At 45.0% G+C, this 15,370-nt stretch overlaps 1 protein-coding gene across 14 annotated transcripts in view; it reads right to left on the bottom strand.

The window, feature by feature from the left end:
- The window catches only part of TLN2 (talin 2), a 455,280-nt gene that overhangs the window by 190,321 nt on the left and 249,589 nt on the right, over window positions 1-15,370 (bottom strand). For all 14 annotated transcript variants that reach the window (XM_077939528.1, XM_015142407.3, XM_077939524.1 and 11 more), the window contains one exon: window positions 2,324-2,495. In XM_077939528.1, coding sequence (XP_077795654.1) covers window positions 2,324-2,459 — 136 coding nt within the window. In that variant the 5' untranslated portion in view covers window positions 2,460-2,495. The remainder of the gene's footprint in view (window positions 1-2,323; window positions 2,496-15,370) is intronic.

Raw genomic sequence — 15,370 nt, 5'->3', positions numbered from 1 at the left:
AGACCAACACCCCATGGAGAATGACAGGACAGCAGTGAAGAAACTAAGGAAGTGACCACCTAGGCCCAAGGCCACTCAGGCAAAGGGGGACAAATGAAGCCTTTATGTCTCCAGTGACCCCTCCGTCATCCCAACTGAGCAGTCTAAAAGAGGGGCAGGAGTCCCTTGTGAGATAAGGCCTCTGACCCCGAACACCAACAAATTATGCAAAAGGTGCAAAATTAAATTTGGTGTTCTCTGCAGAAACCCCTGAATTTGACATAGGAAGTACGAAGGGGGCGGGGTGGCAGGAGAGGAGCAGTACCACTTCCTACCCCCAAAATTTATTTCTTTCTTCTGACACCCAGCTGAGGGTAAGAGCTCCTGCTGTTTCTTAGAAAAGCAACTTCAAAATCTTTAAAGGTTTATACCTTCACTAGCACTATATAGCAATCAAGCTCCCCACCCCCAACCAAAAAAAAAAAAAAATCTGACAGAACAACAACAGAAAAAGGGAACAGAAAAGTAAAGGCACCAGAAATGACTAGACAACCAAATAGTAGAGGAAAGTTAGGGATGTAGCAAACCTTATTTCTAAGTAATCTAGAAACACTACTAATAACATAAATAATGTTTTAATAGCCAGGGGGCGCAGTTGCTCACGCCTGTAATCCTAGCAATTTGAGAGGCCAAGGCAGGTGGATCAGTTGGGCACAGGAGTTCGAGACAAGCCTGAGCAACATAGCGAGACCTTGTATCTATAAAAAATACAAAAATTAGCCGGGTGTGCTGGCGTGTGCACCTGCAGTCCCAGCTATTCAGGAGGCTGAGGCGAGAGGATCACCTAAGAATGGAAGGTTGAGGCTGCAGTGAAGTGTGATGGGGCCACTGCACTCTAGCCTCAGTGACAGAGCGAGACCCTGTCTCAAAAAATAATAACCGTCCAGGCGCGGTGGCTCACGCCTGTAATCTCAGCACTTTGGGAGGCCGAGGCAGGCGGCTCACCAGAGATCAGGAGTTCAAGACCACCCTGGCTAACATGGTGAAACCCCGTCTCTACTAAAAATACAAAAAATTAGCTGGGTGTGGTGGCGCGCACCTGTAATCCCAGCTACTTGGGAGGCTAAGGCAGGAGAATTGCTTTAACCAGGAAGGTAGAGGTTGCAGTGAGCCGAGATCACACCATTGCCAGCCTGGGCAACAAGAGTGAGATTCCATCTAAAAAACAATAATAATAATCATCATCATCATCATCATCATGTTTCAGACCAAAAAGAATTTTATGAAAAGCAGATCTTTTCAAGAAGAGATTTTTGTATTTATAATTACCCTTGTTGTGATGTTTGATTTTTATTCTTCCTTTTATTTTGAGTCAGTGTCTCGCTCCGTCACCCAGGCTGGAGTGCAGTGGCTGGATCACGGTTTGCTGCAGCCATAAACTCCTGGGTTGAAGCTACTTTCCTGCCTTGACTTCCCCCGTAGCTGAGACTACAGGCACATACCGCAACACTCAGCTAATTTTTCAGACTTTAGTAGAGACAGGGTTTCACCCTGTTGCCTAGGCTGGTCTCTAACTCCTGGGCTCAAGCGATCTTCCCGCCTTGGCCTCCCAAAGTGCTTGGATTCCAGGTGTGAGCCACCATGCTTGGCCTATTCTTTCCATTTTTAAGATAAGTTTTATCCCACTTTCACACTAAAGACGTACTGATTTGGAAGGGATCCAATTTCTCAACTGCCTGTCAAATAAATACTAAATAAAGGAAAGACACATAGAGAGAAGACAAAGGGAAGAGGAAAATAAAATGGTACAAGTGGCTTTTGTTTAAACTCAGATTAATGGGGATGAGTGATTTAGCCAAACTTCAAACAAAACATATATCACAAATGTCTTTTTTTAAAAGTTTGAGATAAAATGTATAAAGTCCCTGTAAAAAAAAAAAAACTTGAAATATAAGACCTGCCCTGGTTTCAATGGCAGTGGAAAGCGTTCAGCATGGGAAACAGGGTTTAGGACACATATCGCCAATATTGTTAGGGCAGCTTCACTTGCACTTTCTTGGGACGAGATGATACATGAGAACGTGATCTGTAAACTGCAGAGCATAATCCTCACGTATGGGAGGGTCAAGTTGCTGGGCACAATGACAGTGATGACTCAGCGGTGGGCATGGTCATTGTCATCACAAGTCTCACAGAGGAAGCAGGTAGTGTCTGATCTAAGAAGACATTTCATTTGAAACATAGGCACTAATAGGCTTGTGTACCACTTGGAGCCTCTCTTTAGCCAAAAAGTGAAAAACATGCAAACACATTTTAAGAAGCCAGTAAATAACCCATGACCTACCTTGCCCAGTTTGTGCCTCAGGTACCCGTTCCCGAATGACTCGACACGCATCATACACAGCTGTAGATGGTTCAAACTGCATGGTCTTCACCACGTTGCAGTGGCGGACACAAATCTTTAAGGACAGGGCCACCATTTTCCTAGGTGATGCGGACAGTCTCACTTAGAATGTCTGGAAAACACAAAGAGACAAACCCGGATGTTCACGTTAATAGTTTGTCTTGGGGAAAAAAACAAAAAAAAAGTGCTGGACTTAAAAATCAATTTTAAACAGGGAAAGAGAATAAAACAGCAAATACAGAGAACACTTTAGGTCCAAAACACATTTTAAAAATCAATTTTGAAAAATTTAAAGGAGGACAACTACAAAATATCGGCTAACAGCAGAACCCCTGAGGGTGACAAGTAGACCCCTGAGGAGGAGGGAGCTCCAGATGTTCACCACACCTCCCTCTGAGTAGTTCCCCTCCTTGGGGTTTCCGAGAAAAGGTCCTGGGAGTGGAATTTCCAGAGTTAATGTCCTTGAGGCAAGAGGCAGAAGCCTTGAGCACCTATGACCGAGTCCTAAAGACAGCCTCAGTTCCCTGGGTCCTCTCAGCTCCTGGGGACAGAGAAGAATCAGGGAAGCTCTCTCAGGTGCTCCTCTTGGCACAAGGGCCCCACCCCACCCCCCCACCCCCACCAAAAGACTTGGCTTCTGGGCCCAGCTCCATCACTAAGAGCCTGTGTCAATCTGAGAAAGTCACTTTGGCCACTCTGCCTCAATTTCTTCACAAATAAAGTGGCTATAATGATATCGGCCCTGAACAGTGCATAAAATAGAATCCCAAGGAAAGATCAATGTGAGGCCAGAGAGGCCAATCTTAAACCCAAAGGGTACCAAGAAGCTTCATGTGATTGGGGTCTCAAAGTGAATAAATGCAACTCAATTCTGATTTTGTTTAGACAAACTATGGAGATATTTTGTTTCTTGTCCGGCTCAATAGCTTTAGAAAATACACAGGTGGCTGGGTGCAGTGGCTCACGCCTGTAATCCCAGCACTTTGGGAGGCTGAAGGGGGCGGATCACTTGAACTCAGGAGTTCAAGACAGCCTGCCCAACATGGTGAAACCCTGTCTCTATTAAAAACATAAAAATTAGCCTGGCGTGGTGGCATACACCTGTAATCCCAGCTACTTGGGAGGCTGAGACAGGAGAATTGCTTGAACCCGGGAGAGCTGAGATCATGCCACTGCACTCCAGTCTGGACAACAGAATGAGACTCTGTCTCAAAAAAAAAAAAAAAAAAAAAAAGAAGGAAAGGGAAAGGAAAGACACAGACACAGGTTTAGGCTAAGTTTGAATTCGTTCATAAAAGCCTTCTTTTAAAAATGTAAATTCAACAACTTAGTGCTTTTTCTTTGAGTTGGTGGCTCATGGTGTATTTCCAGTGTCTGCTCTATTTCATGGCCAAAAACTGACCTGTCCCCTACTCACTTAACCCAAGCTGGTCTCTATCAAATATACTCCTTGGGCACAAGACAGACAGAAAGAAACCTGTATCACAAATGCTTTTTCCTTTGTGCCTGAAGAACCAACTCAGACATAACCAGCTGAGTGTCATCCCAGCAAGCAAAACAAGACCCTTTATAGCTAGTAGCTAAAAGAATCTTAGAGCAGCCCGGAAAACATCAATCCATAGGTATTTCAAGCTCACTCTCTTTCTTGTGTTTCATTAGAGAACCTGCAGGTAGTAAACCTGGACTCTAGCTTCTTCCCACGGAAGAAGGGAGGTGCCAGGAGGCAATGAGATGGCCACAAGGCAGAGGGGACAGCAGGCTGCCCAGGCCCAGGCAGTGCTGCAGATGCCTCCAGGGTCTCAGCTTCTCGGCATGCTTGATTGCTGGCATCCTAACAACAGGTGGCTGGGTCACTTGGATACAGGAGATGTTTTTCAACAGATGCTCTGGTGAACGCGGGCATGGTTTACACGGTCTCACAAAGCAACCTTTCAGGCCATCCAACTGCAATGTCATTCTGACCCCTGCTTGCATTCTGAATGAATTTTGCCATGAAAATTGTAAAAATATTCCTCAGTTGACAAATGTCAGGATATACTTCTCAATAAACAACAGCAGTGTTCACTGGGAATCTGTCTAAAACTGAATTAATTAACCAAAGCCTAGGCAGTGGCTGGACTGCCGACACAGCAGAGGGGTTCAAAATATCTGGCAATTCCCACCTGCAATATTGAGGATTTTTAAAGCCATATGTAAAAGTTCCCCGCTCCCCCCTTTATGGGCCAAGTTAACCCAGCAACTCCCCGATTGGGGGAAATAAATTTAAACTCTAGAGATAAATGGACTAATTTGCTGTGATGTAGATCATTCCATGGCTGGTCTGTCCCCTGGGGCTGGCGACAATTGCTAAAATCTGTGACTGGTGGTAAGAGTCAGTGAGGAAAGCCACAAAGCTCCACGCTGTCATGGATGCTGTTTATGGGATGCAACAGAGAGGATGGGATGGTTAATATCATCTGTTCCCTGGGAAAAGGAAATGTTTTAAGTGTTGCTGTGTGAAGGCTGCCCTCCCCAGGCTAAAAGCTGAGCTTTCTGAAAGGTAAATGAATGGTCCCCCTAACTATGCAGAGAGAGATTCCATCAAAGCCGAGAGGGAGCCGTGACATGGACCCTAGAGCCAAATGTAACAGCAGGACCTAATACTGGAGCTCAGAAGGAAGCAGAAGACACACAGAGGAGCAAGGTGAAAGCGGCAAAAGGGGCAGCAGAATCGAAAGAGGGAGCCCTGCAGGGCATGGCAAGCCGCCTGGGGCTGCGGGGTCCACAAGGTGCACAGGAGAGAGGCTCAGAGAGCTGGGAAGCAGACAGGAAGGAGAGAAGCAGAAACAGGAGGACATGAAGGAAAACCTATGTCCAAAACAACTGGAAAAAGAAAGGCTGCTGGGGGCAAAGATTTGGAGGTGAGTTTCTTTGAGAGGTATTCAGTGGAGAGGTAGAGTTGAACACAAAGATGGAGAGAGAACTGGGTGGGAGGGGCTAGAAAGACCACCTAGGGAGTGAGGGAGAGCAAGGCGAAACCTAATTACTCAGCCCTGGGAACAACATTCTGAATTGGCAGAGAAGACACTGGCAAAGGAGGCACAGGGGTAGGTGAGGGAAGAGAACAGACAGAGGGTGGAACCCAGGAGAAAGCACGTCAAACAGAAGCGAGAGGTCAGCTGTGCTCACTACTGGTCACAGGTCAGGTAAGATGCAACTGAGACATTGCAATTGAATCTGGCAAATTGGAGGGCTTTAGGGGGATGGGGGATGGGGGATGGGGGTCGGGGGGTGGTGCGGGGGAGAGCCTGGAGTAGCAGGTTCAGGAGAGAGATGGAAGACAGGGGTGGCCCAGCAGGTATGGACTTGTCTCCTGAGCAGGTATGCTAGGAGGGGGCAGAGGAACAGGCAGTAGCTCAGATTTATGCTTTTAAGACTTTGTAATCCAAAAGTGCACATCACATGGTTGCTGTAAACTCCATGGGGAAGTTATCTACATAGACATGGTTTCCACCTTATTATGGTCCTAGAGACAGTCCCAGGACAGCTAAGTGCCCTTCCTCACCGTACATAATCTCTCTTCTGCACCAGGTGCACATGGCTGCCCCGGGTCTATTGCGGAGAAGGTGAGTGGCTAAGTCTGGGTTCACAGAAACGATCCTGGGTGCGGAGTCTGATGTGCAGGCTCAATTCCAGGCCTCCTGATGCCTTTGACCTCTGGACCTGTCACTTCCCCTCTGCTGCCTTTAGAGAGCAGGAAGTGACCTGCTGCCACAGAAGGAGCTTCCTGATACTCAATGCTTGGCCAGCTATTCCCGTTGGATCCTCAGTCTCCTCATCCTTACATCTCAAGAGGGGGAAGGGCATGGAATGGAGGGTTCAGGGCAGGTGTTCAACAGACAAGAAATACTACATTCACTATAAGACTTGTGGCCTCAACTTTTTTTTTTAAATCACCCAAAAACAACTATTGCAAAAAAGCATCACAGGAACACAATATACCCCCCCCCCAAAAAAAAAAGAAAGAAAGAAAGAAAAAGAAAAAAAATCCTGAAAACTAAACTAGTCATTCTTATAGAACACCACACATGGGTGTAAGACTAAAATCCCCAGCATCGCCTTCTCACTTCTGGCTCCCTGTTTTATTAAGATTTAGTTTTTCGAAGCTCGAGATAAGGCCAACAACTGACTTCCCAGGAATGTCTCTAAAAGGCCAATACTTTGTAATCTACAACATTATATTTAAAGACAAGGTATTTTAATTATTCTCATGCAAGATAGTCACTGACATAGGGAAACCTAGATGAGCTCTGAAATCAAAGTATATGGGATTTATTCAGCATCCCACAAGAACCACAGCAATGAGCTGTTTCTAGCACCACTCACAACAAAATGAGACACTGGCAAAATGGACACTTGCTGGAATCAAGTACCATGACTTACCCTATAGCAAAAAGAAAGTAGGATTAAGGCCGGGTGTGGAGGCTCACACCTGCAATCCCAGCACTTTGGGAGGCCAAGTCGGGCAGATCACCTGAGGTCAGGGGTTCGAGACCAGCCTGGCCAACATGGTGAAACCCCATCTCTACAAAAAATACAAAAATTATCTGGGTGTGGTGGTGGGCACCTGTAATTCCAGCTACTCGGGAGGCTGAGGCAGGAGAATCACTTTAATCCAGGAGGAGAAGGTTGCAATGAGCAGAGATCGCACCACTGCACCCCAGCCTGGGTGACAGAGTGAGGCTCTGTCTCAAAAAAACAGAAAACAAAGAAAAACAACAACAAAAAGAAAGTAGGATTAGAACATATAGCAACCAAGAAATGTAGACTAAAGATGACTGTGTATTTTCCACACTTGTGAGAAATTTAACTGTACATCCACTAAAGCCCTGTGAAAATGAGGCAGCTCAGACCACACACCTCAATAAAGATTTATGCTCCTTGTCCACTGTGATGTTTTCAGGGCAGCACAGCCTGCAACTGGTCCTGGCCTCTACTTTTCTGTACCCAAACCCCTCTCCAGGCTGTTCATCGTGCAGACTCTGAGGCTAGGACAGCTGATCAGGTTTCCTTTTCTAGTTTGGCTGCATGAAAGTTCAGAGCCAAATCTGTACAATTTCTTGCAGAGTTGTTATAGTCTAATCCCTTTTTCTATTTTATCTTATTGTTTGTTTTTCCTTTCCCGCAATTTGAATGACTACTATCTTATTGGATCTTAAGTTTTGTTTTTTGGTTTTTGTTTGTTTGTTTGTTTTTGCTTAAAGACTGGGTATAAATTCATAAAACCTGCACTGTGTTTCTTTTCATAATCTTGTCTCACTCTGACCATTTCTGCCCTCATTGTATGTGCGAAGGTTGCATGACCCAACACAAAACCCTTCTGTGGTTTCCTCTGTGGAAATGGAGCTGATGAAACCAGTGGTGAAACCCAGACACTGTCCTTTTAAAATACACTTTTCAGTCCTAGGGAGCTGTAAACAGCCCAGGATGATGGCAGCAGTGCAAGTTGCTCGGGATCACCCTGGTTCACCCAGGGACAAACAAGTTCAGCTCCAGCAGAGGCCTCCTTCTCTTCAAAATAAATGCCTGTCATTGGTCAAGATGAGTAGCCTCCCCTTGGATCTCTGCCTATAAGGGAGGACCACGAGGTGCCCCGACCCCACCTGCCTTACACCAGCTGCATGACCTGAGCTGGTCACTTAACTGCCATCTGCCTCAGTCTCCTACAAAATGGGAGATAGTAACAGATCTACCTATAAAATTGCTAGAGAATTAAATGAGTCAAAGGCACAGAGAAAAGGCTAGGTAAGTGCTTATTGTTACTATTGTTATTGTTATTATTATTATTTTGAGATGGAGTTTTGTTCATTGCCCAGGCTAGAACGCAGTGGCGCAGTCTCGGGTCACTGCAACCTCTGCCTCCTGAGTTCAAGCGATTCTCCTGCCTCAGCCTCCCGAGTAGCTGGGACTACAGGTGGGTGCTACCATGCCCAGTTAATTTTGTATTTTTAGTAGAGTCAGAGTCTCTCCACCTTGGCCAGGCTGGTCTCAAACTCCCAACTTCAGGTGATCCATCTGCCTTGGCCTCCTAAAGTGCTGGGATTACAGGTGTGAGCCACCGCACCCGGCCTGGGCTTGTTATTATTAATAACATTAGTCATGGAAGCTGCAGAAACAATGGAAGCAGCATACTTGAGTCGGCCACTATCTGAACTACAAACATCATTTTATTGTTTATTTTGTATCTGTTATGTACTAGATAACCTAGCAGGCATTAGGGGGCAAAGACAGGTACAATTCCTGTCTACATGGAGCTCACCTTCTAGTTAGCCCTTTGTTCACTTAAATAAACAGAGTTCCTGTGGGCCAGGCGCAGTGGCTCATGCCTGTAATCCTAGTACTTTGGGAGGCCGAGGTGGGCAGATTATCTGAGGTCAGGAGTTTGAGACCAGCCTGGCCAACATGGTGAAATCCCATCTCTACTAAAAATATAAAAATTAGCCGAGCTAGTTGGCGTGTGCCTGTAGTCCTAGCTACCCAGGAGGCTGAGGCAGGAGAACCACTGGAACCCAAGAGGCGGAGGCTGCCGTGAGCCAAGATCGCACCACTGCACTCCAGCCTGGGTGACAGAACGAGATTCCGTCTCAAAAAAATAAATAAAAATTAAAAATAAATAAATATAGCTCCTGTGTTTATTTTTATGGCAGTCATACAACAGGCTTTTCCTAGACACAGAACTTTCTGAGGATGAGCTGTGAGGCTGAGTGTGTGTGTCAAGCAGCTAACTCCTGTAGCCCCTGGGCTGTTTCTCTTGGCGGTCACTTAGGTTCCCCCAATCCAAGAGTTCAAGAGGGAAAAAGTCCTCGCCCTGTGGGGCAAGGCTGGCATTACTATCAGCTTCCACCCTGGGGCTTGCTCATGAGCTCTGCCTAGGAGCAACTTAGGGGAGACACAATGGGGGCTCTGCACACTCTTGTGTAAAGCAGGGGTTTGTGCCCACCTGGCAAGACCAGAGGGCCAGGCCACCATACCTCAATGGGGCCTTGGAGGTCTATAAGAGTAAGAGCTGGCCACCATTCCCCTCTTCTGCCTCCAGCCACTGGCTCTCCACCGTGACCTCTTGGGAAGGCCTCTGTGCCCAATTTTGGATGGCTGTACTTGCTTCAATTCATCTGTGGCTACACCTCAATCTCCTGGGAATGATTCAGCTCTCTCAAAGAAACGCCAAGGAAAGAGCTTCCCCTTCTCTACTCCCTACCTCTCTTCTACAAGGGAGGAAGAGAAGTAGCTTCTCTGCAGGTAAGAACCCACCGTGGACTGGGTCACAGCCACCCACAAGTGCTGCAAATGCCAAAGCCAGGGTCTTGCCCTCCATCTCACTCTGCAGGACAGTCTGGGCTCAGGCACCCTGGGGCTTGCCTTGAACATTCGGACTCCAGGCAATGAGCAGGTCAGGCATAGACAGGTGCCTATCTGTCCCCATCTAGGAAGGTAAGTCAAGTCATGCCTTCACTGGGAGGCAGCTATCTTTAATTTAAGGAGGGACCAGGAGGCAAGGAAACAGGGCAACCCATTTGATCTCATCGTCAGTCCACCTTTACCAAGGAGCCACATCTTCTGAAAGTTACCAAGGCCCTCCCTATTAATTTTGTCAACCCACTGGGCCCTGGATATCTCTTCCCAGCTGGTAGGAACCCAGAGGGCAGGGCCTGAGTGGAAAGGCTCCCCTAGCCTCGGTATCTACACTTGAGAGAGCCCCATGCTATAGTAAGCTCAGGGAAAGCAGCAATGAACACAGCTCATGTGACTTTTCCATGTGGCTAACAGCCACTTAGAATAGGACCAGGACAGCTAAGCTCCTGTCTGGAGCCAGAGTGGGGAGACCAGAAAACTAGTGAGAACATTTATGTAAGAATCCCTGAGTTCTCCCTTATGGAGGCAAGAGAGGCCAGGAGTACTGTTTGAACACTTCAACTAGAAATAACCATTGTTAAAAGGTCAAGTGGTAAATGAACAAAGGAGAAATCATTAACCACCCACACAAGTGTGAACTTAGCAGCAGTCCATGCAGGTCAGTAAAAATTCCAGCCACTTTGTTGGCTCCCAGGGCTGCTTTGCAAACCCCATGTATCCCTAAGTAAACTGCGGGGCCACCACAGTTCCCAATATAGCAGCAATAAGATATAGATAGATATAGATCTAGATATAGATCTAGATCTATAGCCTAGTGTCAGGAATACATTTGCCATTAGAAGTCCATCTCCCCTGCTGGCCTCAGAGGGCAATAACGCATCAATAGAGTCATCTTTGTATTTCAAGGCCTAGCACAGTGTCCACCATACAGTAGGTGCTCAATAAAAATCTGTGGACTTAATACATACTCCATGGAAAGATTTAACCAGATTTTCCCCTAAATTAGTCATTAGGAATTACCCACAGTAATATCACAACTAAAGGATGAACAGAGGGCCAACATCCAGCAGACCAAGCTATGTCTCAACAACAGCCCGCTCTAGGAAGCACAGATGCTGAACTTCAAGGCTGACAAGATGAAGCTCTCCATCTGGGCAAATGAACAACTCAAAAAAAGAACCAATGCCACATCAGTCAGAAATAACTGGAAGCTCCATGAGGGCAAGGACCATGTGTATTGCTCACAATGAAGTGCCTGACACAGAGAAGGGTTCAATACATATTTATTTAATGCATGAATGGGGTGGGGAGAAGTCAGCATTTCTACCCTCCACTAAGAACCAAAGAGAGTGCCCACAACATGGAATACAAGAACGATGAGAAAAGACCTTCGATACTCTTTTCCATTTTCGGTGAAGAAACTAAAACCTTGAAGTCAAGAGACCTTCCCAAAGTTCACACTGCCAGAAAAGCACAATCAGACCTTCTCACACTGCCACAATGAACAGAGAGGGTACGCACACGGTTGATTAGCGCCCTCCCAGGATCCCTCCAACCTACCCTCCCACTGCCAGGCAGTTCTTGGCACTGGCACCTGGAATTCCATCATTAAGTATACTGTTGGTCATAAAGATTTGTCCCCAGTTAAACTGCGCAATAGAAATAGATATGTGCATTTACTGCCTATCACTGTCATAGAAATGGTAAGTTTCAGAACCTTCCAGGCAACTTAGCTGAGCTCTGCCCTTTATTAAAGATGATGCCTAATTAAGAGGAAATTCTGCTGAGGAAGGGGTAGTGTGCTACAGAACACACTAGAACTCTGGCACAGTGGAGAAAGGGCGGTGAGCAGGGGAGTACGAAAAAAGGACTGGCTGAAAGAGAGGGGAGCCGACGCCTATGTTCTCACAGCTTTATGATTTTGCCTAGAGCCGATCTTTAATGCACACATAGCATTTTGAAATGTATGGAAAATCAGGTTCAAGCTGCTTAGCCCAAATATTAAGGCCACCACCCAGCCTCATCTAACCCGCTTCCTATCTTCTATGCACATTATAAGAATCCTCCATACTAATGAAATAGATGATTTTTAAATCTCTGCAAAATTGCTTCAGTTATTTCAGCCTGTGTGTCTGAAATGTGACCACCCTCCGCCCCAGGTCCTCGGTTACCCCTCAACCCAGCATCCAGTTTTGCTTCTATAAACTAGTCTTTAAACTCTGTCCCAACAAGTAAGGATCTGTCTGCTCCCCTCAACTCTCGGAGCACTCAGCTGCGACCCTGCTCCAACACCAGCCCTCCTGGCCTGAGTCACCAGTGAAACAAACAGGAAATGCTATCACCTGATGACCACTCAGCACTGAAGCGTTCCATGGTACATCCATGTATGTCTTGTCCCTGGATATGATCAATAGGCTAGAAAGTTAAAAAGATTTTGATTTTTTTTTTGCACCCCCGCTTTCATAGATAAAAACAGAGGTTCTGGGAAGATACGTGAATTCCTGGCCTGTGTGTGGAAGATACTGTCGTTTTTTGTCGAACCGTAAGAAGGCTGTGTGAGCCCTCCAGCAATCTCACTATTCCCCTGTGGTTGCCAAGACAGCTGAATAAATCATTCATACATTTCAGTCCTCTTGGAGTCTACCTTTCAGTCCTGCTATTTTCCTCCTCTTGTTACAAGCTTCAGAAAGAAGGTGGCTCTAAACTGAACTCTGACTTTGAATGCTTTTATACATTAACTTATTCAAATGATTGAAAGTAGATTGTTTACAAAAATGGATACAATAGAAATGTAAAAGGTCAGGTCCAAGAAAAAAAATAGAAGAAAAATAAAAGTGAAGGTCAAGACCAGGTGAACTATGAATTATTTACCATTTTTCTAGATAACAGGGAATAACTCATCCCATTACTTGTTTTTGTTGACCCTTGGTGGCGAGCCTATACAATCTCAGGAAGGCATATTCTGTAGGCTCCTGCTGAGGCTGAGCAACACAGACTCTGTCATTAAGGCACACACCACTGTGATGGATACAGATACACTTGACTTTTACTGGGGGTCGGGGGGAAAGCTTGGTTCTACAGTGATCGGGGAGGTCATTCAGGGTTTTCTTCCAGACTGACCCTGGAAGAATGAGTGACAAGAACTGTATGCAAGTTCCTTCTCAACTGACTCTCTTCATGCTGGGCTTAATTTGAGAGTGAGAAAGTGTGGCCCCCATTGAGGAACACCTGCTAAAAGCAGCATGGATCTGGGTTGCCGAGTGACCATGCAAACCTACATTATCATGCTTGCTTTCACCCCAAAAATGGAAGAATCTTGCACTTCCTAGCTCCATTTCCTTCCCCTGCAAGGACCAGCGAGGAAAAGGCTGAAACCCCACACCACACATTACTCAAAAAGGCAACAGCACATTTTTGGACTTGGGCGAAATTTTCTTCAATCTTGAAGAAAAAAGGAAAGAAATTAAAAACCTATTCTTGCCACTTGTCTATGTTAACCTATTAACCATAAATTAGAAGGACCTAAAAATCTGGCATATATTTGGAGAACTGAAACAAACCAAGAAACCTGACTAAACTTTCCATTTGTATAGACTCAAAGTCCATCCGCATATCATCGCATTACCAATCCAGGAGTCACAGAACGAACTGGATTCTCCAAAGGCTCCTCATTTTCTACCACCACTCATTCCAAGGTCACCCCCATCTTATACCTAAAACTTGCAATGTTTCAGTTAAACTATATATACATACATATATATATCTATCTTACAGTATCCGTGATCTTAGACTTAGAAGTCATTAAGTCTAGTTCTCTACAGGTTATGTAAATCCTTGCAGTAATTTTCCCATCCTTCTTCATGTAAGAATTAAAACAAATAAATACATATATTTAAAAAAAATTTTTAAGTACATAGTAGCAGCTAACATATGTAAGTGATTACGTGCCAGGCACTGATGCTAAGCCCGTTTTATGTTAAGGCACTGAATCCTCAACATAACCCCATGCTAAGGGGTTTAGACTTCATCCAAGCAGGACAACAAAAACAGAGCAGTTATGTGAACTTGACCAAGGCCATGGATCTGAAGGTTCTGCCTCCTAATGTGTGCTGTTTAAAACAGAAGGGAACATGGAGAAGTCGATACAGTGCTTATGCCAGGAATGCAGTAAAATGGGAAAAAAAAATTTATTGATAATATTGTTTTTATTAATAATTGAACTTTCACTTGTTGCATTATTATATGTCACACGCTGAACTAAGCACTTTACCTAATTATTCCGGAAAATCATTAGGTGAGGGAGATCCTATTTACCCTAAATTAGGCTTAATAGAGATTATGTCTTGTAAGGAAAAGGCAAACACAAGAGGAAAGGTAACCCAGGTCTGTCTGAATCTAGACTTCCATGTCTGGCCCCACCCCACTCAAAGATAAATACCACTAACATTTGGACACATTTCCTTTCAATGAATATGCATACTTTATGTGGTTGAGATGATATGCTCTATATAATTCTATATCCTAAGTTTTCCCCATTCTAATTACATAATAATCTCCCACAGTATCGCAAACTCTTTACAAACACTGTTTTTAATAAATACATAATATTGTTGCCGGGCGCAGTGGCTCAAGCCTGTAATCCCAGCACTATGGGAGGTCGAGACGGGCGGATCACGAGGTCAGGAGATCCAGACCATTCTGGCTAACCCGGTGAAACCCCGTCTCTACTAAAAAATACAAAAAACTAGCCGGGCGAGGTGGGGGGCACCTGTAGTCCCAGCTACTCCAGAGGCTGAGGCAGGAGAATGGTGTAAACCCGGGAGGCGGAGCTTGCAGTGAGCTGAGATCCGGCCACTGCACTCCAGCCTGGGCGACAGAGCGAGACTCCGTCTCAAATACATACATACATACATACATAATATTGTAAATAAGGTCCCATAATTTAATAGCTGTATCTTTTCGTGTATATCAGCTATTTGCAAGTTTTCACTATTACAAATAAGGATGCAATAAGGATTTTTTTGTTTGAAACCTCTTCTGTTTTTTATTTCAGATTATTTTCTTAAGCTAAATTTCTTCCTTTTGTTAAAGGAATCATCAGCATTTTTACAAAGCAACCCAGAAGACAACAAAACAACAAGAAATAATGAAATCTGAATGTACAGGTATCAGCTATTTGATTTATGGGTTAGCTAAATGAATATGCATTAACAACTGGGAAGGCCAATAATCAATCCAGGTTTTATAGTTCAATCTACCCCACAGAACCGTCCTGCCATCCAGGGCTCAAGCTGCAAGGGACCACACCAACAGACAGAATTGACAGAGGAATGAATGGGAGAAAAAACATCTGGCATAGGCAATAAACCAGATTTACAGAAAAGAGGCAGAGAAAAGATAAATGTTTAACAAAAATTTTAAAATATATTGCAAACAGTGGAAATGACAGAGAGGAGGAGGAGGATTGGACTAGACTTTACTACAGAAAGCCATGTGGATGTGCATGGTGAGCAGCCACGTGCTGCTGTCTGTAAGCCCAAGTTTTTAGAACTGCCTACCAGACCGAACCCCAATTACAAAAGGATATTAACTAAA

Source organism: Macaca mulatta, chromosome 7 (genome assembly GCF_049350105.2).
Source record: "Macaca mulatta isolate MMU2019108-1 chromosome 7, T2T-MMU8v2.0, whole genome shotgun sequence".
Classification (NCBI taxonomy): domain Eukaryota; kingdom Metazoa; phylum Chordata; class Mammalia; order Primates; family Cercopithecidae; genus Macaca; species Macaca mulatta.
This window is presented reverse-complemented; position numbering and strand designations above follow the sequence as displayed.